At 41.9% G+C, this 26,480-nt stretch overlaps 1 protein-coding gene across 7 annotated transcripts in view; it reads left to right on the top strand.

Annotated features, from left to right (window-relative positions):
• Positions 1-26,480, top strand: part of LOC125461272 (receptor-type tyrosine-protein phosphatase T) — a 1,279,761-nt gene that overhangs the window by 543,527 nt on the left and 709,754 nt on the right. For all 7 annotated transcript variants that reach the window (XM_048549829.2, XM_048549830.2, XM_048549831.2 and 4 more), the window contains one exon: positions 17,585-17,700. In XM_048549829.2, coding sequence (XP_048405786.1) covers positions 17,585-17,700 — 116 coding nt within the window. The remainder of the gene's footprint in view (positions 1-17,584; positions 17,701-26,480) is intronic.

Genomic DNA, 26,480 nt, shown 5'->3' on the forward strand with positions numbered 1-26,480 from the left:
GATGGAAAGAATGCTGCATTTTTTCCAAGTAAATGATATTGGGGCAGATGAAAAGCAATGGGTAATCCTTCTGACTAAGTGTGGACTTGCAGCATTTTCAGTTAAAAGGGGTTTTCTAAGGCACCAGGCACTAAAACTCTAAGGGCTGATACAGTTGATTAAGGAATATTATGACCCCCCCAAACCACCTCTAATCCTGGGAAGCTATCAGCTTTGGTACTTTTAAGGAAGTGGGGGAGTCCATAATTGGGATTTTTGATGTAGTTATGATGATTGGCAGAAGCTTGTGGTTTTGGGTTAACTCTGATTGTGATGCTGAGACCATTTGGTGTGCGAATTAAAGAAGTCACCATGCAGAAGACCTAGTAGCTGAAGCCCAGCTGGCCTTGTCATTAAAAATGCAGCAAGCTCAGCATCAAGGGCATCCCAATGGAAGTGGATGCCCTGGCCTGCCCAGCTGAACTGGGGAACACCACTTGAGTGCAGGCAATCGCGAAGCCTCATGTAGGGCATGTCCTGAGCAGAGGAACCCTAGGCCAGTCCACAGCAGTACACCAAAACACAGCTAAGGCTCTGCCAGGCAGCTAATCAGTTCTTCAGACCTGGGCCAACAAACCATTGTAGTTATAGGCAGTACATGGATTCCTGATAACCAAGGAGTCCTACAAGGGCTGATTTGGGTAGGAAGACTGAGGCTGGTACCCAGGGGAGTGCACACCCTGGAAAGTTCCCCTACATGTGGGTTGGAACAATTAAATTACTTAGTGACACCCAGATTGGAGTCACTTAAAATTTAATGTTTGGTTAAATGGTCACCCACTTCCTATGGAGTTTGATACTGGTGTAGATGCAGAATCTGTCTTTAAGAAGATTTGCTCGTGACTCCAAACTTTAAGCCTGCACAAGTCCTCAGCCAGTCTACGAACCATCACAAATTAGGGGTATGACTTCAGTACCAGCCTCCTATGAGAAGCAATTGGTGCAGTTACCACTGACAGTAGTAAAAGGCTTGGGCCCAAGCCTACTGGGGCAGAATTGGTTGAGAAAGATTCACCTTGATTGGCTCAACATTTTTTTGGTTGGAAAATGGCTGCCTAAGTGAAGTCCTAGTGAAATACTGAGGCATACTCTCCCTCTGTCTACTGTCGGGCAGACCTCTGAAGCTGAAAAAGATGCAGCCTCCATACCATTACTGCCAAAAGAAGAGAAGGAGACTCTACTGAGACATTCCGGATGTAAGATTTGGGCCATTGTCTAGTACGTGCTGCCTGTGTCCGAGTATGAGTCAGAGGAACCAGACTTGGGTGGGGGTGAAATATCACGAGAGAAGCTACAAACAAAAGACCAGGTCTACATCTCTGGACTGAGATGAGGAGGGATGAACTGATTGTGATCAGCTGGATCTCATTGACTATGAGGTCATTGGCTCAGGTGAACATCCCCAATCAATCAGGAAAACCTTGGCTGACCAAAATAACCAAGAGATTCCATTCTCCTTAGTTCAGCTAATTGATTCCAAGCCAGTGATACTGTGGATTCTCTTTCATTTCTTGAGAGCTGATTTCCAGGCTGGTGCTGGATTTGATTTCTTGGTAGGGAATTGCTTTTTTTTAAAAAAAATACATACCAGTTACAGGCAATGTATTGTTGTTGGAACTGAAACAAAGTTGAATTGGTACTAAGGCTTGCTCCCTGCATCACAGTTTTAAGTATTTGCACGTGTTTTCATCTTTTAGTGTCTGGACTGAGGCTCCATGTGTCAGCTGTGTCTCTGTGAGTGGGCTGTGTTTCCATGATGGGCCAGGCCTCTGCGGGTGGACCAGGTTTTTGTGGTAGACAAGCCCTCTGGGTGGGCTGTGTCCTCGAGCGTAGGTCTGGCCTCCGGGAGCCCGCTATGTTTCTACAAGCGGACCAGGCCTCAAGCATGGGCTCGGTATCTGTATGTGTGCTGCAAGGTGTGAACTTTGCCCATTGTGTTTGGATTATATCATATGTACTGTGTTTTGCGTGTCCCTGGGTCAAGTGGGCCTTAAAGAGAGCTAGTAGGTTTGTAGGTCACCCCAAAAACTGTCAATCCTGAGAGGACATAGGCACAGGCTGTCCTTCCAGCCTGCTCTAGGTGAATGGGGGCAGGCTGTCTTAGAGGTGGTTGGAAGGTATGTAAGGGTGGGCCAGAGGTGTTAGTGCTGCATGTATTGCTTTTTTTTTTCTTTGTATGGATTTATCTTGTGTGTACTTTTTGATCTTATGGTGAAATTTGGAGTTTGTTTTATCATCCTCATTTCCCTGTAGGTTATTGTTTGCTTTGACTGTTACATTGATTTATTTGGCATTTTTGTACAGTTTCCTAAAAAGAGTATAACCAGGAGATAAGGAAGAGGAAATAACCAGGAGATTAGACTCTCAGTTCAGGTGATTGACTCTTAGCTGGCAGGTCACAACCTGTGTACTGTGCACAAGTAAATAAGAGTGTCTTAGTGATGGGATACCAGCCGCTGTGCAGTTATTTCAGTTTCAATGTATTCTAAGGGTCATTACTTGCCTTTTTAGAGTCTTTTCCACAACCATATTTTCCTCAAAAGTCTTCTAAAATTTTTGGTGTACCTTCTTTGAGTCTTTCCTCCTTCTTCTCCCCACTCTTATCAGATCCTGGTTCTAGAATTTTTCTCACCCCAGCTGCCAAACCTTGTGTTTTGATGTCAATACTGCTACCTGCAAGTTGAGATACTCATTTGAAATGTCGTCGGCTATTGAAGTATATTTATTCGATGTCTGAGGCTGCATTGCTAAGTAAAGCTCTTTTAACTTCTAATATACTTTTAAGTTTCCTCTTATTTATGACTGTAGATAAACAGTACACTAGACAGCACTATATTCACATGATAACTCTATCTTCTTCCTTGAGTCATGTGATCACTTCTACTGTGTGTGTGCGCGCGTGCGCATCTCATCAGACAACAGTTAACATACTGCTGAAATTCTTTCAAAACCTTAGACAGCAGCTTCTGAGTGTGCAGCCACTTCCTTTTCAGAAGGATACAAGGGTAGCAGATACATGGGAACACCACCACCTGCAAGTTCCTGCTCAGGTCACACACCATACTGACTTGGAAAGATAGCTGTTCCTTTGGTGTTGCTGGGCCAGACTCCCAGAACACACTCCTTAACAGCATTGTGCTTCTGCCTACAGCTCATGAATGTAGTGGTTCAAGAGGCTGGTTCACCAACACCTTCTGTGGCACGAGGGATGGGTAACAAATGCTGGACCAGCCAGCTATGCCCATGTCTGTCAGGTGAACAAAAATTATTTTTTGTTTGTTTTTAAAATCTATTTCTGAATTGGTTTCTGTACCTACTTGTTAATATTCTGTGATCCACTAAAACAATAACTCCCAGGTGCCTTTTGAAGACTGAAATTTTCCATTACATATTTTCTTAAACGTCAGTTTTTCTATTTTCATTTCAAATTTTGGTAACTTTATATTCGTCCACATTGAATTCCATCTGTTGAGTTCTTGCCCACTGAGTTAACCCAATTATGTGTTTGCAGCCTTTTGGTTTTTTTTTTGGACCTCTCTTGCTGCTTGCTTTTCCTGGCCAGTAAAGTCTCATAAAGGTTATAAATAATTGAGGCTTAAGCACTGACAGTTGTGTTACCTCATTTAGTTATGACCTGCCAAGCAGACAATTACCATTAACCCATTAAATCAAACTCTTGGCAATTTAAATTTTACAAATTGGAGCCAAATCCAATTGTCAGATGCAGCCAGAGTATGAACTTGCATGCTGCTCTTGTAGTATCAATACTTTGCAGAAGCTTTTAGGAAAACTTCTATAATTTATATACAGTCTCTTCTCAACATTGCACTCTGGTGCCCTCGCAGGCCTGACCTACTTTGCAAGGAAATTTCAGAACTGTTCTTGAGCCAGCAAGCCCCCCCAGGCTGTAGGCAGCTTGATGGTGAATACGTTAACCAGGCCCAGGCCTCAAAATACCAGAATTTCATGCAGTCACATTCAGTAGGCTGCCTCATTATGATAAACTCTGTCATATCCAACAATTACACATTTGGGAAAATGGAAATACATGTTCTAGTTTAAGTTCCTGCTTGTAATCTTGATCTGAATTTTACGCACCATTGTCCCCAGAATGGTAGATGGCAAGGGGGAAAGACCATAAAACTAGGCACCAATGTTGGTGTCAGAATTCTTGATGCCTACCAGCTTTTAGAACAGTTCAACACAGGAAGAGTCCCCTTGGCCCATGTTGTACTGAACATGACCACAAATTAAACTATTCTTTTCTGCCTGCCATTTGTATATATCCCTCCATTCCTTGCATTGTCATGTGATTATCTAAATGCCGCTAACCTATCTGCCTCCACCACATTCCAGAAAGCTATCAGTCTGTGGCTTTTTCAAAAAAGGAACTTGCCCCTCACATCTCCTTTTGAACATTTCCCCCAACCCCGGCAAAATATTAGATGTTTCAACTCTTGGGGAAAAAATATCCTGTCAACCCTATCTATGCACCTCATAATTTTATCGACTTCTGTCACTCAAGAGAAAACAACCTGAGTTTTTTTCGCTTCTCCTTAGCTCATACCCTCTAATCCGGACAGCATCCTGGTAAACCTCTTCTGCACCGTCTCCAAAGACTCCATGTCATTCTGTAATGTGACAAACAGAATTGAATGCAGTACTCTAAGTAACCAAATTCTTTAAAAGCTGCAACATGATATCCTGACTGTTGTACTCAATGTCCCAACCAATAAAGGCAAGCATGCCATATGTCTTTATCATCTTATCTACTTGCATGGCCACTTTCAGGGAGCTATGGACTTGAAACCCAGGATTCCTCTATATGTCAATGCTGTTTAAGGTCCTGCCATTAACTGTATTCTTTTCCTTAACATTTGATCTCTCAAAGCATGCACCTCACATTACATGGATTAAACTCCATGTGCTATTTCTCCACCTGTGTCTGCAATTGATCTATATCCCACTGTATCCTTTGATTACCTTTTACGCTATCCACAGCTCCACTGATCTTTGTGTCATCTGCAAACTTACTCACCCACGCCCCGCTCGCTTCTATCTCCTTCCCAAAATCCACCAACCCGCCTGACCTGGTCGACCCATTGTCTCCACCTGCTCCTGCCACACCGAACTTATCTCCATCTATCTGGACTCCATTTTCTCCCCCTAGTTCCAGGAACTTCCTACATATGCCCGTGACACCACCCACACTCCCCACCTCCTCCAGAGCTTCCAATTCCCCGGTCCCCCACAGCTCATTTTTACTGTGGACTTCTAGCCCCTATACATCTGCATTTCCCCATGCAGATGCCCTAAAAGCCCTCTGCTTCTTTCTGTCCTGCAGGTCTGACCAGTTCCCCTTCACTGACACCCTCATTAGCTGATCCAAACTCGTCCTCACCCTCAACAACTTCTCACTTAATTCCTCCCACTTCCTACAGACTGAGGGGGTGGCCATGGGTACCTGCATGGGCCCAAGCTATGCCTGCCTCTTTGTCAGACTCGTGGAACAATCCCTCTTCCAAAGCTACACTGGCCCTATCCCCCACCTCTTCTTCCGTTACATTGATGATTGTTTCGGCGCCGCCTCGTGTCTCCATGAGGAGCTTGAACAGTTCATCCACTTTGCTAACATCTTCCACCCGAACCTTAAGTTCACCTGGACCATGTCTGACAACTCTCTCTCCTTCCTGGACCTCTCTGTCTTCATCTCTGGCATCGACCTGGAAACCCATATCCATTTTAAGCCTACCGACTCCCACAACTACCTAGAATATTTCTCCTCTCGCCCACCTTCCTGTAAAAAGGCTATCCCCAATTCTCAATTCCTTCGCCTCTGCTGGATTTGCTCCCAAGATGAGGCATTCCACGCCCAAACATCCCAGATGTCCTTTTTTGAAGAACTGCAACTTCCCCTCCATAGTGATGGAAAATGCCCTCGACTGTGTCTCCCACATTTCCCGCAACTCATCTCTCACACTCCATCCCTGCAGTAATAACCAAAACAGAATCCCCCTCATCCTCACGTTCCACCCCACCAACCTCCAAATCCAACGCATCATCCTCCGACATTTCCGCCATCTGCAATCTGACCCCACTACCAAAGACATTTTTCCATCCCCACCCTTATGTGCTTTGCGGAGGGACCACTCTTTCTGTGACTCCCTTGTCCGCTCCGCAATCCCCTCCAGCCCCTCCACCCCAACACTTTTCCCTGCAACCAAAGCAAGTGCGACAGCTGACCCTATACCTCCCCCCTCACCCCCATCCCAGGGCCTAAGAAGACTTTTCGCATCTAACAGATGTGCAGGTGAGCATCTGTTTGTGATGTACTGTATCCGCTGTTCCCGTTGTGGCCTCCTGTACATCAGGGAAACCAAGTGGAGGATTGGGGACCGCTTTGCGGAACATCTATGCTCAGTTCGCAACAAACAACTACACCTCCAGACATGAAACATTTCAACTCCACCACCCTCCCGCCCCCCCCCCCCCCCCCCCCGCCCCAACTCCTCGGATGATACGTCCATCCTGGGCCTCCTGCGTTGCCACAATGACGCCACCCGAAAGCTGCAGGAACAGCATCTCCTATTTCGCTTGGGGACCCTGCAGCCCAATGGTATCAATGTGGACTTCAAAAGCTTGAAAATCTCTCCATCTCCAACCACATCCCCAAACCAGCCCAGCTCGTCCCCCATCTCCTACCCACAAACCTCATCCCACCTCCCTGACCTGTATGTCCTCCCTGGACTGAGCTATCCCCTCCATAACTCCCCACCTACATTCACCTTCACTGGCTCTAATCCCACCCCTTTGACCTGTCCGTCTCCTCTCACCCTATCTTCTCCTTTATCCATCTTCTATCTGCCTTCCCCGTCTCCCTATTTATTTCAGAATCCCCTTCCCCTCCCCCATTTCTGAAGAAGAGTCTTGACCTGAAACATCAAGCTTTCCTGCTCCTCTGATGCTGCTTGGCCTGCTGTGTTCTTCCAGCATTAGCAGTTCCTACTGTCTCTGTAACCAGATTATACTGGACGTGGTTTTAGGAAATGAGCCCGGCCAGTTGACTGAAGTTTCACTGGGGGAGAATTTCAGGAGTTGTGACCATAGTACCATTAGCTTTAAGATACTTATGAATAGGACACAGCAATCCTTGGGTGAAGGTTTTAGATTGGGGAAAGGCAGACTACAACAATATTAGGCAGGAACGAGAGAATTTTGATTGGAGGCGGCTGTTTGAGGGTAAATCCACATCAGATACGTGGGAGTATTTCAAACGGCAGTTGATCAGAGTTTAAGAGTGGTGCATTTTTGCGAGACTGAAGGATACATGTGGCAAGTTATGTGACCCTTGGATGACCTTGGTCAGAAAGAAAAAGGAAGTATATGTAAGGTCTAAGAGGATGTGAACTGACAAAACCCTTGAAGTATACAAGGACAGTAGGAAAGAACTTAAGCAAGGAATTAGAAGGTCCAAAAGGGGTCATGAAAAGGCATTAGCAAATGGGAGTAAGCAGAATCCCAAGACATTTTACACATGCATAAAAAGCAAGTGGGTTGCCAGGAAAAGCGTTTGACTACTCAAGGACAAAGAGGGAATCTATGTGTGGAGCCAGAAGAGGTAGGTGAGGTCCTCAATGTGTACTTTGTGTTGGTATTCACTGAAGAGAAGGAATTAGTGAAGGATAATCTTGGGGAAGGGACTGTCGAGTTCCTAAGCCAAGTGCCACTAAAATGGAAGAAGTGTTGTCCACTTTGAAAAGTATTAAGGTTGATATGTCCCAGCTCCTGATGGGATCTATCCCAGAATGTTGAGGGAGACAAGAGAACAAATTGCTGGAGTACTGACAGACATCTTTGTATCCTGTTTGGCCACAGGTGAGGTCCCAGAGGACTGGAGAATAGCCAATGTTGTCCTACTGTTTCAGAAGGGTAGCGGGGATAATCCTGATAATTAAAGACCTGTGAGACTCATATCGGTGATAGGGAAATTATTGTTAAAGATCCTGAGAGACAGGATCTATATGCGTTTAGAAGCAAATGGACTTATTAGGGATAGCATGGTTCTGTGTGGGGAAGGTTGTGCCTCACTAACTTGATCAAGTTTTTTGAGGAGGTGATAAAGATGATTGAGGAATAAGTGGTTGACATTATCTACATGGAATTCAGAAAAACCTTTGACAAGGTCCTTCATGGCAGACTGGTTTGGTGCAGTGGCACGGTGGTTCAGTGGTTAGCAATGCAGCCTCACAGCGCCAGGGACCTGGGTTTGATTCCAGCCTCGGGTAACTGTCTGTGCAGAGTTTGCACATTCTCCCCGTGTCTGCGTGGGTTTCCTCTGGGTGCTCCAGTTTCCTCCTATAGCCCAAAGATGTGCAGGCCAGGTGGATTGTCCATGCTAAATTACCTGTAGTGTTCAGGGGTGTATGGGTTATAGGGAGATGGGTCTGGGTGGGATGCTGCATGGGGCAGTGTAAACTTGTTGGGCCAAAGGGTCTGTTTCCACACTGTAGGGAACCTACTCTAATCAAAAAGTGAGGTCACATGGTATCAAGGTGGATTCAGACCTGGCTTAGTCAAAGGAGACAGAGGGTAGCAACAGAAGGATGCTTTTCAAAATGGAGGGTTGTGACTAGTGGTGTTCCACAGAAATCAGTGCTGGGACCTCTCATTTGTAGTTGGCATAAAGGATTTGGAGAAAAATCTAGTTGGTCTAAATGGTAAGTTTGAAGATTTCATACAAAGATTGGAGTTGCAGATAGTGAGGAGAGTTGTCAGAGGATACAGCAAGATAAAGATCAGTTGGAGAAATGGGCAAAAAAAATGGCAGGTGGAGTTTAATCCAGACAAATGTGAGGTGATACATTTTAGAAGGGCAAGTACAGGTGGAAATTAAACAGTGAATGACCGAAACCTTAGGAGTACTGATATGCAGAGGGATCTGGGTGTGTGGATCCAGACATCACTGAGGGTAGTAGCAAGGTGAATAAGGTAGTAAAAAACCGCTTTTGGCATGCTTGCCTTCATTGGAAGGGGCATTGAGTATAACGATAGACAAGTTACGTTGCAGCTTTATAGAACTTTAGTTAAGACCCGCTTGGAATATTGCATACAGTTCTGGTCACCACACTACCAGGCGAATGTGGATGCTTTGGACAGTGTACAGAAAGGATTTACCAGGATGTTGCCTGGTATGGGGGATTCTAGCTGTGAAGGAAGTTTGTATACACTGGGTTTGTTTTCACTAGAATGCAGGCGGTTGAGGGGTGACCTGATTGAAGTTTATAAGATTGTGAATGGCATGGATAGAGTCAAAAATATGAAGCTTTTTTCTCAGGGTGGAGGTATCAATTACTAGGGGGGATGTTTAAGAGATGTGCGAGGCAAGTCTTTCCACACGGAGGGTGGTCAGTGCCTGAAACATGTTGCCAGAGGAGGTGGTGGAAGCAGACACAATAACAGCATTTACGGAGTACTCGGACAAATACGTGAATAGGATGTGATATGGATCCTGTAAGTGAAGGCAGTTCTAGTCTGGACGGGCAAAATGTATTAGCGCAGGCTTGGAGGGCCGAAGGCCCTGTTCCCATGCTCTATTGTTGTCTGTTCTTGTTTTTTTCAGAGTGTAACAGCTGTGCTTCTAGTCATGAGCTTTGTTTTTCATGCCTCCTATTATTTGCTTTTTTTAAAATAACCTTGTAAATAAACTTCCTCCTCTTGGTCAATGTACAATTTTAAGAAAACTAAAACCAAATAGAAAAGCATGAGATACATGCACCTGGAGATTAAATCACTGATACCAATATCTCAACACTTGTGAACTCTTAAAACACTTTCCTTTCTCTGATTTTAATAACCAATCTTTCCGTACAGCAGAGTATAGACAGATGTGATCTCTTATGTACAATAATTGTGATTCTCTTCATAATTAAACTAAACAGCAAACACAGGTACATTACAGGACACTAAGATGCACTTGAATTTTTAATGACCATCAATTTTGGACAATGGAATATAAAACTGAAACAAAAGTGATTCTTTGAAGATTTAACAATTCTGCATTTGAAACATTAATGCAACCCTCAAGAAACCTTTCAAAGCTTGTGATATAGGCTGTGTATTTCATGAAAATGTCATAGCAGAAAGAAAGATCTATCTCACTCGGGTTTGGAAAGGAATACACGTACAGGCTGAATTCTTTGTTCGATTGGCCCACAAAATGGAACAAAAAGCTACCGGAGGATTAGATTTTACACAACCACCCCACAATAACACCATAAGACCATAAAACACAGGAGTGGAAGTAAGGCCATTCGGCCCAGCAAGTGCACTCTGCCATTTAATCATGCCTGATGGGCACTTCAACTCCCCTTCCCTGCACTCTTCCCCGTAGCCCTTAATTCCTAGCGAGATCAAGAATTTAATAGCAGGCATGAAAATGGAGAAGAATGTGTGACCTTGTGGATGGCCTTCCCACACCATCCACAATCCCTGTCCCGTCTTATGTATTACAGGAGTTGGACAAGTAAGTGGCACGCTTGTGCTAGCCATCAAAGGAGTTTCTTCACTCAAGGGGGATGCTCTGAGTCATTACTGCCATCCCATATGATCTATTGTTGCCTCCTCTCTGACAGCCCAGGAAGTTGCTTTAACATGGACCTAGACACAAGTAAATTGCAGCAATAATCTTAAAATCCTCAAGTTCATATCATACAATAGCCAGTACCTTGGATGGTGCAAAAGAAACTCTGATTAAGGTAGCATGGCAATGGGGGTTTTTACTGACCATTCTTTTCTCTGTAATTCTTAATGGCAATGCCAATTAATCTCAACAAGATGGCTTCAAAGAGGAGTTAAAATTACAAGGTTTGCAAGATATTCAACTAATCTCAATCTTCCACCTATACCTTGCCTTTTAGATATGGAAACATAGCAAAAGGACTGATCGACAGACACATTCATGAGCTTTATGCTGAAGAAGTTCTTGTGCTGGTCAGTGTCCCACCAAAATCCCTTCAATGCTGTTGATAATAAATGAGAATGTGAAGGCTTATCTGCATGTCAATCCAAGAATACTTAACAAAATCCTCAGGTGCACTACAAAACCGGAGATGATGTTTTGTCTGAATTAGCATATTTACAGCATGAACGCTGTTATGGACCAGTCCAAACCCCCCTAAAATATGTTGGCCTCGACCCCAATGTTTTCCTATTTTTAACGGCAAGTGTAAGACGTGTTCTAGATGCAATTTGATTGATCAAACTACCCCGGCTTAAAGCAAAACACACTTTACTGTTAGTTTGCAGGTAAAATGCAGGCAAAAGAACAAGGAATTGGAATGTGAACATCAACTGTTCCAATATAGTAACATCCCTTAAACACACTTTTATCAAAGGCAAATTCAGTAAAATAGATTGCCTCACATCTAATTTTAGCAGCAGAAAGTGAACCCCAGCTTTTGGCTATGAGCCAGGGAAGAATAACAGCTGCAATACTTAGTTTCAAGAGCCCAGTAACTACTGAAACTATAAACAGAAATTCTGGTTCTCTGGGAGCTTGACCAGACCTACTCGTGCTGCTTCTATTGTTCCAAAGTTTAAAAGAAAAACCCAATGCCTCACAATCTGTTGATTGGCTTGGAACAGACCTCTCACACCACTGTCTCAGCCTAAACTCTGTGTGAATATAATCCCATCTTTTAGATGAAGAACAATTTTCAGTTGACTGCTTTGTTGACAGTGCTTGAACGTTTAATGTTTAGCTGGGGTCGTGTGACCACTTGGACGATGAGGGTCATTAGTCATTCATTTTAGACCCTGTACAACTTCTGAGGAATTTCAGAGAAGACCTGATCAGGCACAGGAAAGAGGTTCTCTGTGCCTGTGTATAATATTTAGTTTTATGATACAGATCATTAGTGAAATTGGGAAAGTGAAAGCCCTATTTGAAGAACATGTTAATAAAGTAAACAAGGATAACATGATGGGTTATGGGGATAAGACAGGAACAGGATATTGACTGTGGATGATCAGCCATGATCATAATGAATGGTGGTGCTGGCTCGAAGGGCCAAATGGCCTACTCCTGCATATATTGTCTATGTTTTAAGAAGAGGATGCAATAAATTTGGATTCACGTCTGTTATGGACTAAAAACTGGATTCAGCTGAATGTGTAAGAAAACAAGGAATTCTTGAAAGAAATAATTATTTACCTCAGTTTGCTTCACCTTTATCATTTGTGACTTACTGAATGAGAAAATTGAATTTACGAAAGGACTGTCGTGATGGCAAATGCCTGGGTGAAGTTTAAAAATTATTTTGCTCGTGCTGAAATACCTCAACATTAAAACTCAATTTATAATAGAAGGCTATGGTGTCATGGTTTTGGTACTAGACTAACAGCCCTAAGAAGTTGAAGTCCCTCTGCTATAGGTTACCATAATTGAATCCAATAAATTTGGCTACTTGAGAGCTAATACCAGAGGAAAGAATCTTGACCATAAAGGCTGCTGAACTGACTTGTTGATAGTCTCTTGGGACACCCCCTATGCATTACCCAATCTGAATGAGGTTGGTACTTGGGGATTGTTTTACATTTGACAGTGGTAAACTTCAAAGTGAATTTTACAGTAAATCAATTTGCTCTAAAACAAATGAATTATAGTATAATTTAAGACAGATTTGGCAGAATTCCATACATTCCAAGAATTGTTTTCCTTTCAAGAAAAATTCATAAGTATCAGCTTCTGGCTTAAATTCTAAAAGAATAAGTTGCTCAAATTGAAAGAACCCTTCGGAAGTGACACAAAATTGCTGAAAAAACTCAGGCGGTCTGGCAGCTCCTGTGGAGAGAAGGCAGAGTTAGTGTTTTGGGCCCAGTGATCCTCCTTCAGAACTGAAGCAAACCAAGGTCTGAAAGTGGCCATATAAAGCGAGGTGAAAGAGATGCACTAACCTAGAAATGCTATACAAATACTGTTTTACAAAAGAGCACTGCACTATAACTTTTCATTGTAGAGTTTAAACAGTGCAGGGAAGGAACTAGAATTTTGTGCCTAGTTTTGGGGCCAAAAAAGTGGAATTGTAGTGAAATCTCATAAGTTATGAGTACTTGCCAGACTGTCCCCAGAGGTATGCTGGGTGGTAAACTGTCAACTGTTAACATTCACTTGTAGAGAGCTGTATTATATATTGAACCTTCAAAATTAGAATCAACTCCTTTTAAAAGAACCCCACTAGAAATCTGTTATTAACTAGGCAAACTATGCATCCTATGTGTTTGAGTCTACAGTGGCTTTAGCAAAGCTCTATGAAGGGACTACCCAGAAAAAAGGAAATTAAATTTTATATATTTATGATTCTGTGGCTCCAAGTGGAATAGGATAATCTATGGATGTCCTGCAAAGTAACCATTCCAAGCGCAGGCTTACCCACAGTTGGCCATGCTTTCCAGTATTAGAGATCAATAAACCAGATGGAATGATGTAGAAGTGGGACAAGGTAGTTATACCACACTGCATGAGAATAGACAAGATGTATGTGGACTACAAGAGTATGTTAGAATTCAAATTTATCTTGTGTGAGAATTAGTAATGTGCTAACACTTTGAGCCAGTTGCCTAGACCCATTTTATTAGGATGTCATAAATGCTATGAGTTCTGAGTCAAATGGAACAAGAAACAGTTCCATTGGTCAGCAAATCATGGGTTTTGGAGATGTTTAAAATAGGTTGCAGAAATCAATGGAAGAAACTACAATTTGTTTTAACACTGTTTAACCAACATGGCAAGGCCATCTATCACCCAGCAAACAAACTTCTGAAAGTAGCAATAGTAAGTGAGGTAAAGGAAAAGGTCTAACCCAGAAACACCAAACAAATGCAGTTCTGCAGGAAATCTACAAAAGAGTTTCATGAGCTTGGAAAGAGAAGATGATTAGACTTCACTCTTGGCGAAATGGGAATAGATGCAACTATAAGTACAACAGCAAGAGAACATTTGATGATGCCATGCCATTACTGAAAATAGTAAGGTGCTTTCGGATGAACCAGAGTCCTTCATAGGAAGACAAAACAAAGCCATTATCTGTCTGAGAGCCTGACAATTACAGCATAAATGAGTGCAGCTACTAAGTCAGTCCACACAATCTACTGCCTCAGTAAAGAAAAGAATAAGATCAGCATATAAATCAGTAACTCGGCTGTCAAACGCCTTTCTGAATGATTGCAAGCCAATTTCAATGTTAGTGCAACTTGTTTCTCGTGATAAGTGTGGGAAGCTTTTTGAATATTCCATTTGATCTAGAAATATTGTTTATGTTTGGTAGCTGTTATAATGTTAAATCTAAGAGATTGACTGGCTAAGCTGCACATTTGAAGCCAGTTCATTCTCAGTTTTTTCATCAACTGAACTTGTTTTATTTAAAAGTGTTAGAATTAGAACATAAGATTGGGAACAATGTCCAGACTCTTTTTTTGCATTGGTACACTAATGTTCGACACTTTTCTCTCCTATATTGATTTTTTGCACTGAAAATCTCACCAATAACCACCGCTGGATTGAGATTTATTGAACCTAAAGATAGTTACGCTCTTCATTTCGGGCTTTATTTTCCAGTCATAATTACTACATATTTTTCAGTCCATACATCTCATAGCAATCATACTTTGCTACAGCAACTCATTTTACCATAGCAGCAACGAATTCTTACACAAATCTCGTTGTTTTCCCCTGAGATCATCCCATGCTTGCTGGGAAATGACATCAAAATTTTGAGTTGGCTTTGAAGTCAATTATTTAAAGATCAAAAAACTAATATATTCTTAACACAATTCCTCACCCTGCAGTAACTATTATTCTGATAACCTGACATCAAATTGTTGTTATGGCAACACAGAATTATTAGGCCTAAGCTTGATCTGGGTTTGTTTTAGATACCCAATTGGGCCTGGTTAAAAGTAGGTGACTGGTTCTGAATTTTGATCTACAACCAGATATCAATTCCCAGCACACCTACCTCAGTTTACAAATGTGCCACCTGGATAATATTAAAGTCGCTTTTAACATAAAACACGAATAATCGATTGACATCTCACAGGAACCTAAATCGTGTGAGGTAATTTTCAACTTAACTAGCTGGGCAGTAATTTGGTTTGGAAGGTCCTTTCCTGTAACCCACTCAATTTTTATTCCATTAAAGGTGAGCATCCAAGAGGCAGGTGGAAATGATCCCCATGCTTTTTCTTACCATTTTCGTCCTTTGAGGTGATGCTGACCCCACTCGTTATCTGGGCGTTAGATAGAATTTTGAGAGTAAAAAGATTTTTTTTTTTGTTTACACATCATTGTTGAAAGGTGGACAGCAGAATATCTGACCTGCTGTTTCAGTTAGTAAAAAGTTGTGAATTACTGGTGTGACTTTATTAAACAGTAGGCAGGTAAACAGCATAGGTCACATATTATGCTGCTAATGATGTATCTTTAAGTTGCCGTATTGTGTAACTTTCACAGCTTCCAACATTTAGTCCCATCCCTGTTGTTGTTTTTTGTCAGACAATGTGGAGTGAAATGCTGCAAAGACAGATTTTCCAATCTGCCCTCTATGATATTCAGCTTCCTATATTACTAAGCAATGAGCAGCACCATTCCTGTTTGTGTTCCCAGGCTGGCAGAGGTAACGAGGTCTCCGTGATATTGTAAGAGCTATTAAGTGAAAGTGGAGTGGGTAACAAAGAATAAAAGCAATAACTGAGAGAAAGAAGTTTGGAGTTATGCAAAGTTACTTACAGAAAGGGGAAAAAAAATCAGAGTATCTCTAAGCTGTAAGAATAGCTAAGAGTGTTATATGTAGGAGAGGAACTTGATATAAGAGCAATAATTTGAAAGACAGGACTTGCAAGAGGATTGGGTCAGAGAGCTGCAGATGACAGAAATCTCTCTGATGGAAAGTTATTGACATGGAGCGGACATCAATGTGAATTTCCAAACAAACATGAAGATTTCAATTATAAAATAACTAAGGAAGAAGTTATCCTGAATATGTGAGCTTTAGGAGAGCAAGGAAACATTATTCTATTGGTTTCAGAACTGTTAGTATGAGAATTGTATCATTGGCAACAAGTCTGAGGAGTTAATGATGATTTTCACATTTTAATGAGTAAATATTACTCTGAAATGGATAATATGAAATGACAAATGTTGCTTTGTAATAACATACTTATTCAGCTTCTCTGCATCTGTAGAGACAAGGCAAATTGTCAAAACAATGTAGTGTAAATACTTTCTAAAGTAACATTGCATTCATATCTTTTTTTAGGCCTGATATTCTAACAAAATAACATTTCATATTTTGCCATCATAACTAATACTTTTCATTTATTTTAAATGGATGTATAATTCTATTAAAATGGTAGAAGGAATTTTGTATGAATACAACGAACAATAATATGACTAGAGTGTGATTTCATTGATTATATTAATTTTTATTTTTGTATATTTTTGTTAATCCTTTAAACGTCTTGGAAAAATGAATTTATATCTTTTGCTGATTAATTGTACCTTTCCTCCTACCACCTTGCTCCCGTTAAGTTACTTCAGTTTAGTTTCATCTTTCCTAATGAAAAGACAGTTTAAAATATTGGAGTTAGTTTAGATCTGGTGGATTTAAGATTAAACTCTTTTACTGACAATCCTTCAAGATCCTAGGATACGGACACAACAGTCAATAACAGCAACTAGAGCTCGTGAATTATACTTGCTCTCAGGATTTCTTTGAAGGTTGCAGCGATTAGAAATGAAAGCTGCACAGCATCCTGCCCACTTCCCTTCTACCCACTTCACTCTCTACCCCTACTTCCTTATTTGTCTTCCCTCATTCCCACTTGCCCCATCAACATCCCCAAACAACAATGAGAATTTGAAGCAATTAGATATCACCCACGTAAAAATGAATTTTCAGTGTCACATCGAATGCTTGATTGCTGCCAAACAAATTTCAATTACATGTGAATGGAGAAGACTATAAAAGTTTTCTGACTAGTTTAGCAAGTATCCAACATCAACCAAAGCTTGTATTTGAATGAGAAGCTTTTCAGTGAGATACTGTTACAAGTGAATGTTCCAGAGCAATGGGCCAACTTTCACGGTGACATCCTGATTTCTACATTAAAGTACTCAAATGTAGAAATCTGAGCTTGCCATCTGACTATTCTTGAACAGTAATTATGCTGTTTCACCCCAAATGATTTGTTTTGCAAAATTCAGGCTTTTTTTTTAATGATACTGGTGTGATGTTCTTAATTATTACTTAATTTGAATGTTCCTGGAATTTCTGAATATTAGCTGTAGCTGGTCATTATTTATGTAGGATTAGCGATATATTAACTCGCGCTAGATTTCCAAAACAGGATTCTTGGTAAACTTTCAAAGTTTTCGTGGCTAATTTGGTGAAATCCTAAAGATATTCCATGCAAGCAGCTTTAGTCAAACAAGTCCAATCTAGTATTGGGATTACCAACTGATTTTGTTACTTTGGGAATTTCTCTTTAGGGAAAGCCCCTCATTTCCTTCGGCTACAGAACGTGGAAGTGAACGCAGGACAAAATGCCACATTTCAGTGTATCGCTGGTGGGAAGTGGTCCCAGCACGACAAGTTATGGTTACAGGTTTGTATTTGTTGTTTTTCAGCTATTTTGGGAAAAGATTTGGTTATCTCTTTGAAAAGTTTAATTTCTGGTGTGTTTTAAAAGGCTGCCTGTCGGACCTGGAAAGGAGCACAAAGCAGTTATGTTCTTTTGTGCTGTCTCTATTTTGCTTTGTTCTCTTGTGTCGCGACCTATCTGAACATCAATGGGATCTAGTTTGGGAAGTATTGCCATTAGATCTTCCTCCGTGTTGAAAATGACACTTTTTTTTCCCAGTTGCTTAACAGGGAGGCACACCTTTTCTTCTGCTTCTAATGAACCAATTTGAAAAGTGTACTTGCCATAGGAAATTGATGCTGAAATAAGGTCTATTTACTCTTCAAAGGATTTTTAAAGATTTTCATGGATCTTTCAGAGTGGCCAACCTAGAAATCATTATCGCCTCTCTGTTCAAATTGAACATCTTAAAATGAACCAGTGCCTCCTTCAGCAAGATGAAAGCTGATTTCTGTACATTTTTCACTTACTCCTCATTGTTGAATGGATTCAATCAGAACTTACACAATCCCAAGAATGAGAGCATTAGATTCAATTCAGCAGTTAGTTTCACGTCATTATCCACTGTTAAATATTTTGTTAATATAGTTTCATTTAGGTGGAAAATTCACCCAACTGAACCAGTAAAGAAAAAGCAACTACAAAAATGAGTAAATAGAACAACTGGATGTATCTAAAGCCATTCAATATTTCTTGAAATGGAGTAATACAAAGAACAGTACGGCGCAGGAACAGGCCCCTGGTCCCACCAAACTTGCATCAACACATGATGTGGTTCTATACTAAAAGCCTTTTGCCTCTATTTAGCTCATATCCCTGTATTCCCTACCTCTTCTTGCAGCTATCAAGATGCCTCTTAAATGCTGCTATCTGCTTCTACCATCTCTGGCAGACGGTTCCAGGTCCTTACCACCCTTTGTGTAACTCCTTTATACTTAGCCTCTTTTACCTTAAACTGTGCTCCCTAGTAATTGAATCTTTCTACTCTGGGGGGGAAAAAGACATCCGATTATCCATTCTGTCCTTGCTTCTCATAATTTTGTAAATTTCTGTTAGGCCACCCCTCAGCTTCTGACATTCAAGTGTAAACAAGCCAATTTTGTCCAATCTCTCCTCATAGATAATACCCTCCAAATGAGACAACATCCTGGTAAATCTTTTCTGTACCTTCTCTACAGCTTCCTTCTGGTAGTGTGGTGACCAGAAATGAAAGCAATATTCTGAATGTGGCCTAACGAAAGTTCGAAACATTTACAACATGATTTGCTAATTTTTATACTGTGTCCCAATTGATGAAGGCAAACATGCCATAAGCTTCTTGACCATCTTCTTCACTTCTGTTGACTCATTCAAGAAACTGTGGACCTGTTCACCTAGATCCCTCTGCATGTTAATACTACCAAGGGTTCTGCCATTTATTGTAGACTTCCTTTCTGCATTAGACCTTGCAAAATACATCGGCTCGCATTTGTCTGGATTAAATTCCACCTGCCATTTCTCTGCCCAATTCTCAAGTCTGTATGTATCCTGTTGAGTTCTCTGGTAATCCTCCTTACTATCTGCAGTTCCCCCTATCTTTGTGTCATCCACAAACTTATGAATTACATATATTAAAAATATTATGAGCCACAAGATCCCAGCACTGATCCTTGCAGAACACCACTTGTTATAATCTCCAGCCAGAGAAACACCCCACCACTCATGATTTATGATTTAATCATTTATGATTAAGCCACTTCTGTAACAATTTTATCAGGTTACAGTGGATCCCGTGTGACTTCACCTTTTGTATCAGTGATCTTGTCAAAGGCCTTGCTAAAGTCCATGTTGACAACATCTATTGCCCTGCTGTAGTCATTCATCATTGTCACTTCCTCAAAAAACTGAACAAGTTTGTGAGACAAAGTCTCTAGACTCCCATCGACCATGTCATTCTCCTGAATGTCAATGCCAAGTATTCATCAAGGACCTCACCTACTTCCTCTAACTCAATGCATAAATTCACTTTTTTGTCCTTGAATGGATTTAGCCTTTTCCTAGCGAAGCTCTTGCTCCTTACGTATGTATAAAATGTCTTGGGATTTTTCTGAAACTGTTTCATTTCGTGGCCCATTTTAGATCTCCTGACTCCTTGTTTAAGTTCTTTACAGCTCTGTTTATATTCTTCAAGGACTCTATCTGTTTCAGTTTCCTAAATCTTATGTATGCCTCCTTTTGCTTTCCGAGTAAGCTCCCACTTTCTTTCGTCATTCAAGTTTTTTTTGTTTGGTTTGTTTTTTTTTTCCTGTAGCAATGGAGTCAGGCCCTTTGGTCCAAACTGGTGCATCCATGCTAACCCCATTTCCCAGCACTTGCCCATATCCTTTCCTATCCATGTATTTGTTCAAATGGCTTTTCATTGTTGTTAATGTACCCACCTCAACTACTTCTGCTGGCAGCTCATTCCATATGTAAATACGTTGCCCCTGAGGTTCTCATGTATTCTTTCTCCTCTTACCTTAAACTGATACCCTCGGCTCCTTGATTCCCCAAACCTGGGAAAAAGACTGAGTGCATTCAACCCATTCATGCCTCTCATGATTTATACACTTCTATAAGACCCCTCCTCAGTCTCCAACACTCTGGAGATGAAAAGTCCTAACTTGTCCAACTTCTCCCTTTAACTCAGTCCCTTGAGTCTTGACAACATCCTTGTAAATCTTTTCTGCATTCTTTCCACTTTAATAATATCCTTCCTATAGCAAGGTGAACAAAACTTAATGCAATACTCCAAGTGCCTCATCAATGTCCTGTACAACTGCAACATTAACTTCCCAACTTCATACTCAGTGCTCTGTCTATTGAACCCCAGTGTGCCAAAAGCCGCCTTCACTGCCCTGTCTACCTACGTCTGCACTTTCAGAGAGCCGTACACCTGAACTCCTTGGTCCCTGTCTTCCACTACACTCCTTAAAGCCCTACCATTCACCATGAAATTTCTGCCTTGATTTGACTTTCCAAAATGCAACACCTCACATTTATATATATTAAACTCCATTTGCTATTTCTCAGCCAACTTCCCCAGCTGGTCAAGATCGTACTACAATTTCTGATAAATTTTCTCGCAGTCCACAATACTGCCTATTTTAGTGTCATCTGCAAACTTACTAATCATGCCTTGTACATTCTCATCCAAATCATTGATATAGATAACAAACAGCAATGGGCCCAGCACCAACTCCTGAGGCACACCACTTTTGTACATTCTGATACTTCTTCCAACACCACCTCTACTGTGACATGGACTGTCCCCAAGATATCACCACTAACTTTCCCAGGTTCCCAAATCTTCATGTCTTTCTCCATAGTAAACAGAGGAAATATTCATTGAGGACCTTGCCCATCTCCTAATGTTTCACATGTACATGTCCACTTGGGTTCTTGATGGGTCCTATTCTCTCTCTAGTTATTCTTTTTCCTTTCATATACCTCAAGAATCTACTTAGACTCACCCTAAAATTCTCAGCCAAAGCTATCTCATGCCCCCATTTTGCCTTACTGATTTCCTTTTTCAGTAAACTGCAGTACCCCCTATATACCTCCAGGGTTTCATTTGATGCCAGCTGCTTGTACCTGAGCCATTGCCGCCTCCTTTTCCGGCCAAAGCCTCTATCGCTTGTTGTCCAGGGTGTTCCCTGTTGTTGCCTAGGGTTCCCTACTCCTGCCAACCTGACCCTTCACCCTCATAGGAACATATAGACCTCTAGCTATCACATTTTTAAAGGCCTCCCACTTGCCGGAGCTCCTTTTTGCCTTCAAACAAACTGTTCCTGTGAACCCCTGCAAGCCACGGCTTAATTCCATCAAATTTCACCTTGTACCAATTTAGAACTTAAAACTGTGCACCAGGACAATCCTGCTCCATAACTATTTTAAAATAATTAGAACTATGGTCACTGATCCCAAAGTGCTTCCCCTCTGTCACCTCAGACATCTCCAGTCACCTGTCCTGCCCTATTTCCCAAGAGTAGGTTGAGTTCTGCCCCTTCCTGAGTATAACCCTCCATATACTGCTTGAGGAAGCCTTCCTGAACACATTTAACAAATTCCACCCCATCTAAGCCCTTTACACTATGGCTGTCCCAGTCTGTTAGGAAAATTAAAGTCCCTATCTATGACAACCCTATCACTCCTGCAAGTCTCCACAATCTCCCTGCATATTTGTTTCCTGAATCTTACCATCCTTATCTTTAATTTTCAAAGTAACAGCTGGCCCTGAACTCTGATCTTGTGACCTGTAAAAGATTCCCACATGACTAATGTAGATTTACCCTTAAACAGCCAGTCAACGTTCCCCAGTTCCTATCCAATAGTACAACTCCAAGTGACTGCACCTTTCCTATTCCTGACCTCACCCATACAGCCTTGTGGATGACCCCCTTCAAGATGTACTCCCTTGGTACAGTTGTAATATTCTCACTAAACAGTAACACAACTTCCTCACATTGCTTTCTATCTCGCCTGATGTCAGAATCCCGGAACATTAAGCTGTCAGTCTTGTGTCTCTCTCGCTCTCTCTCCTAAATGTATCTAATAGCTACAACACAATAGTTATATGTATTTATCCAAGTTCTAAATTCATCCATCTTACCCGTTATGCTCCTTAAAACAAATACAAAGGGGTTGCTAATTGGAGTGAAATAGAAATGGAGATTTAAAATGAATGTAAATTAATGTGTGGACTCAATGAAAGATGTCCAAGTAGATTCCTCCTTCATGTGGAAGGTATGTCTGTGGCCTTGGATAATGAGGAGGGGTTTTGGGAATGGACAAGTTTTTTTTAAAGAGGGAAAATTTTAGTCTTAAAAAATGTGTACATGAGTGAATTAAAGCCCCTGATTTTCATTTCCAGATTGGATGCATAGTGGCAGAAGAAATTCCAGCTTTGCTAGCACAATCTTTTTTAAAATGGCCAGCTGCTTTTTGCATTTTTGTTCCAGTGGAGGGGTGGGGCATGGTGGGTGAGTAGCTGGAATAGCAATTTGGCTAAACCACCTAAGGGGCTGCCAGTTCCTAACAGATGGGGTGGTTGGAGAGGTGGCTGTGCAGGGTGGGTAACCAGCCTCCACTCTGGCACTATGATCAACAGTTATAAAAAAAAATGGAAACAAAATCCCTCCTCTTCTTGCCCTTTGCTGACTTCCCATGCCCCATCCATTCCAACTCATGTCAACTATTGTTTAGTACCTAACCCCAGATCCCCCATGCATTCCATGCTCATGTTCAACTCTGTAACTGTGCCCCAATATTCCCTCAGTGCTCCATGTCAATGTGAGCATGCATACACATCTCCCATGGCACCCATAGACCTATTGTTACCCTATTCCCATCTACCCATTCCAAAGCCACCTAATACCCCATGTTCTCAATCATTGACACAGACTATTGTAGTTACTACATCAACTCAATTCCAACTCAAGGCAACATATGCCCACCTATGCATCACATTCTGCCCTATCTTTCTGGTTTGTGCCCTACCTCCTCTATGCCACCTCAGCCACTAGTCATTAATAGGCATGCATCAGGAGGCATGCTGTTAGAAAGTAAGTTACGGTTTTATTAGTGCCACTATTAAACAATAAACACTCATTGATACAAACAGAACATTCAATACAATAGGCTCCACTATGGACTGAAGATTATCGGAAACCTCAGTCATTTTTGGCGGGTTTCATGCAAGGATTCCCTCTGAAGCTTTACCAAGTTTCTCACATTATCCTCCAAAACTCTTCTCGTTAACCATATATCATCCTATAGTACCCCATCCATTGAATCCCTCACCTGCCATGGACAGAAATTCTCTTCGCTGCTGGGAAATCCCAGGATCTTGAGCATCACTGCCCTTTCAGAAATCCAAACCATGCACCAATATTGGCAGTCGGTAGTTTCCCTTCACAGTCCCAGTATGGATAACATTACAAACAGAACAGGTCCTTAGTAAAGCATGCAGACAGCATTCACATCATACACAAATGATGGTTTGACCTAATCCTCTAGACAGTGGGAGAAGGACCTCTCCAAAAAAAGGAAGGCCATGGAATGCCTCCACATGGACCTTTGACATTGGGACCTTTCTCCAATGAATGCGGCACCAGTCAGGTTTACCAAGAGATAGGAGAAGATTGTAAGTGCTGCATGTGTATTGAGACCTTGCCTGTGTTCTTAGATTATTTTTGTACTTTGTGCCCACAGGTGTCAATTTTAGAAGGGCACCTGTGATTAATTTTGCCTCACTGAGATGTCTGTCTTCAATCTGAAATGGCCAGTGGTATCGTCAACGTTCCTTATGATCCAGTATTATACAGAGTTGGATATTTCACATGCACAATACTAATGATTACAAATGACTTCAGCCTGTCCTCTGCAAGTGCAAGATTGTTACATTTCCCTCTCAAAAGGTCTTGTAAGTTTTAAATGGTGCCCACGGGTTGGAATAGCGAAAAGAAAGCACTTAGTCCATGCACAGCAGGTATGGTCACAGCAATTTCTCATTATCGGTTTGAGTTTCGGAGTTGAGTGCATATGGAAAGAACAGAGGCTATGACTTGAACAGTGAATTACAGGCTCAGTCTGATAATCAATGTACCCTCCAAATTCCATGCCCCTTTTATTTTCTTGAACTCCTTGGACAGGCCATTACTGCTGGTTCTCACATTGTCCCAACACTCCCTGGAGTTGAAACTGTAACTCTGATCCCTACCCTGAGCACTGGCCATATGGCTTAGTCCTGCCAACGATGATCCTGCACATTCCCCAACCCATTTGACCTTGGTCGTGGTTCCTGCCAGCAACAGCTCTCAAACTTACTATCTTCACCAAACATGTCTCTTCTGCAGCTGAGATTGCTGCCTTCAATCTCCAGCATAGACTTGCCCTCTCTTTTCAATCACAGCAATGCTTGCTGATAACTCCTTTGACTTCATTCTGCTCAGCCTCAGGATTGACTGTTGTCCAACCTTCTCTCACCAAAAAGGACAAACAGCCCTAACTGGTGACCAATCAGACCTTGAGTCATCTCCATGCAACTCCCTGACTGATTCTGTGAATCCTTTTTGCTTGCATTACACCTGCCATGGCCCACTCACCAGAGTATAGTGAGATGGCCCAGCAACTTTGGATATCCAATGTAGATGACTGACCATGCCCAAGACCCTGGCCTCTGATTGTAAGATGTTCTTGACTGACTGTACTGGGAGCCCCTGACAAACCAGATCTCCCATTGAATTGATGGAGGACTACTTCCCTACAACTTTGGACATTGCTGTTTGGTTGAAGTGTATGCAGTGTGTTTGCCCCATAGACTCCTGGTTCATGCTACAGTTATAAGATTGTCATTGTGCAGTGCCATTCAATAATATGTCCATACCCTTGACTGATGATTGCTTACAAGTATGACGAGCTGCTTCACTCTATGCGAAGCAGCCCAACAAGACTGGAATACTCATGCTGTGGAGATAAAGTGCTAATGGGCAAGGCAGCGCAGGGATACTAAGAACAGTGAATGAAGCATAAAGTGAACAGAGGATTGCTGAAATACAGTCTGGTAAAATCTAAAATGGGTGTCCACCCCACCCCCAACACCAAATGTGAAGGAGTCCTGGCAGCAGCTTTGCAATGAGAGGTGCTGGTGTACTCAATTGCAGTGTTGAAGTGCAGTATCATGTTAATGAATTGAGGATGTGCGAAGAGGATGCAATGAGGCTGGTATTTGTCACAAGCCAGGGTCTGTGCAGAAACTGCCCATGAGTATTTCCTGAGATGTTGGTACTAGGTGTTTGGGGCAGCTGTGAGCGAGCTAGAGTTGCCAGGTAACCGCTGTGAAATATACAGCAGAAATTATTGCTGTCTGGTTGCCATCCAGTGGGTGGGAAAATGAGAAACTGCATAAACATGAGGTGAGATGAATTATTAACGGGATGTTAATATGTGTTAATGCATACAAATAGGTCTGTCACCACGCTATTGTGAGAATCCTGTCATGCTGCTCAGCACTAGGTTAGAAAATAGAACGTCAAGAAGATGCTCACTGACCCACCTGTGAGTTTTCCCACACTCTGTCCGTGGTCAACATCGTTCAGTGGCCATTGAAAGTTCTTCAGTTTATAAAAGCAATAATTTCAATTAAATCCTTAATCCCAAATGAAAACAAACATGTCCACTCTGTTTCTTTTTCTGACAAAGGGTCTAGGCCCGAAACATCAGCCTTCCTGCTCCTCTGATGCTGCTTGGCCTGCTGTGTTCATCCAGCTCTACATCTTGTTATCTCTTAATTCCACTCTATTAACAGTTGGAGCTGCCGAGCACAGCACGCTCTGGCCACCCCATTATGATTGTAGTGATTGTGATGAGGTCAGCCAGGTGGACAACATAGAATATGTCTTCCCTGAAAGGGCTGTTAAACCGGTCTAATCAGGCACCCCTTGCTGACAGAAACAAATGCCATGTGGGAAACAAAAAGGCCATTGCAGCCAGAATTGAAACCCTCTTGGACCCAATGACAGCAGATTGTGGAAAATGATGGCATTTTATTATGGGGAACAAGAGTGACTGTCCTAAGCAAAGGACACTGCCAGGTACTGGCTGAACTCCACCAGTCATCCAGGGATTTCCAGAATGAAGATGTTGGTGGGAAACAATGCAAAGTGGCCAAGATTAGATGCAAATGTAGACTTATTGGTAGGGCAGTGCCCAGAGTGCCAATGAGG

This window comes from Stegostoma tigrinum, chromosome 19 (assembly GCF_030684315.1).
Source record: "Stegostoma tigrinum isolate sSteTig4 chromosome 19, sSteTig4.hap1, whole genome shotgun sequence".
NCBI lineage: Eukaryota > Metazoa > Chordata > Chondrichthyes > Orectolobiformes > Stegostomatidae > Stegostoma > Stegostoma tigrinum.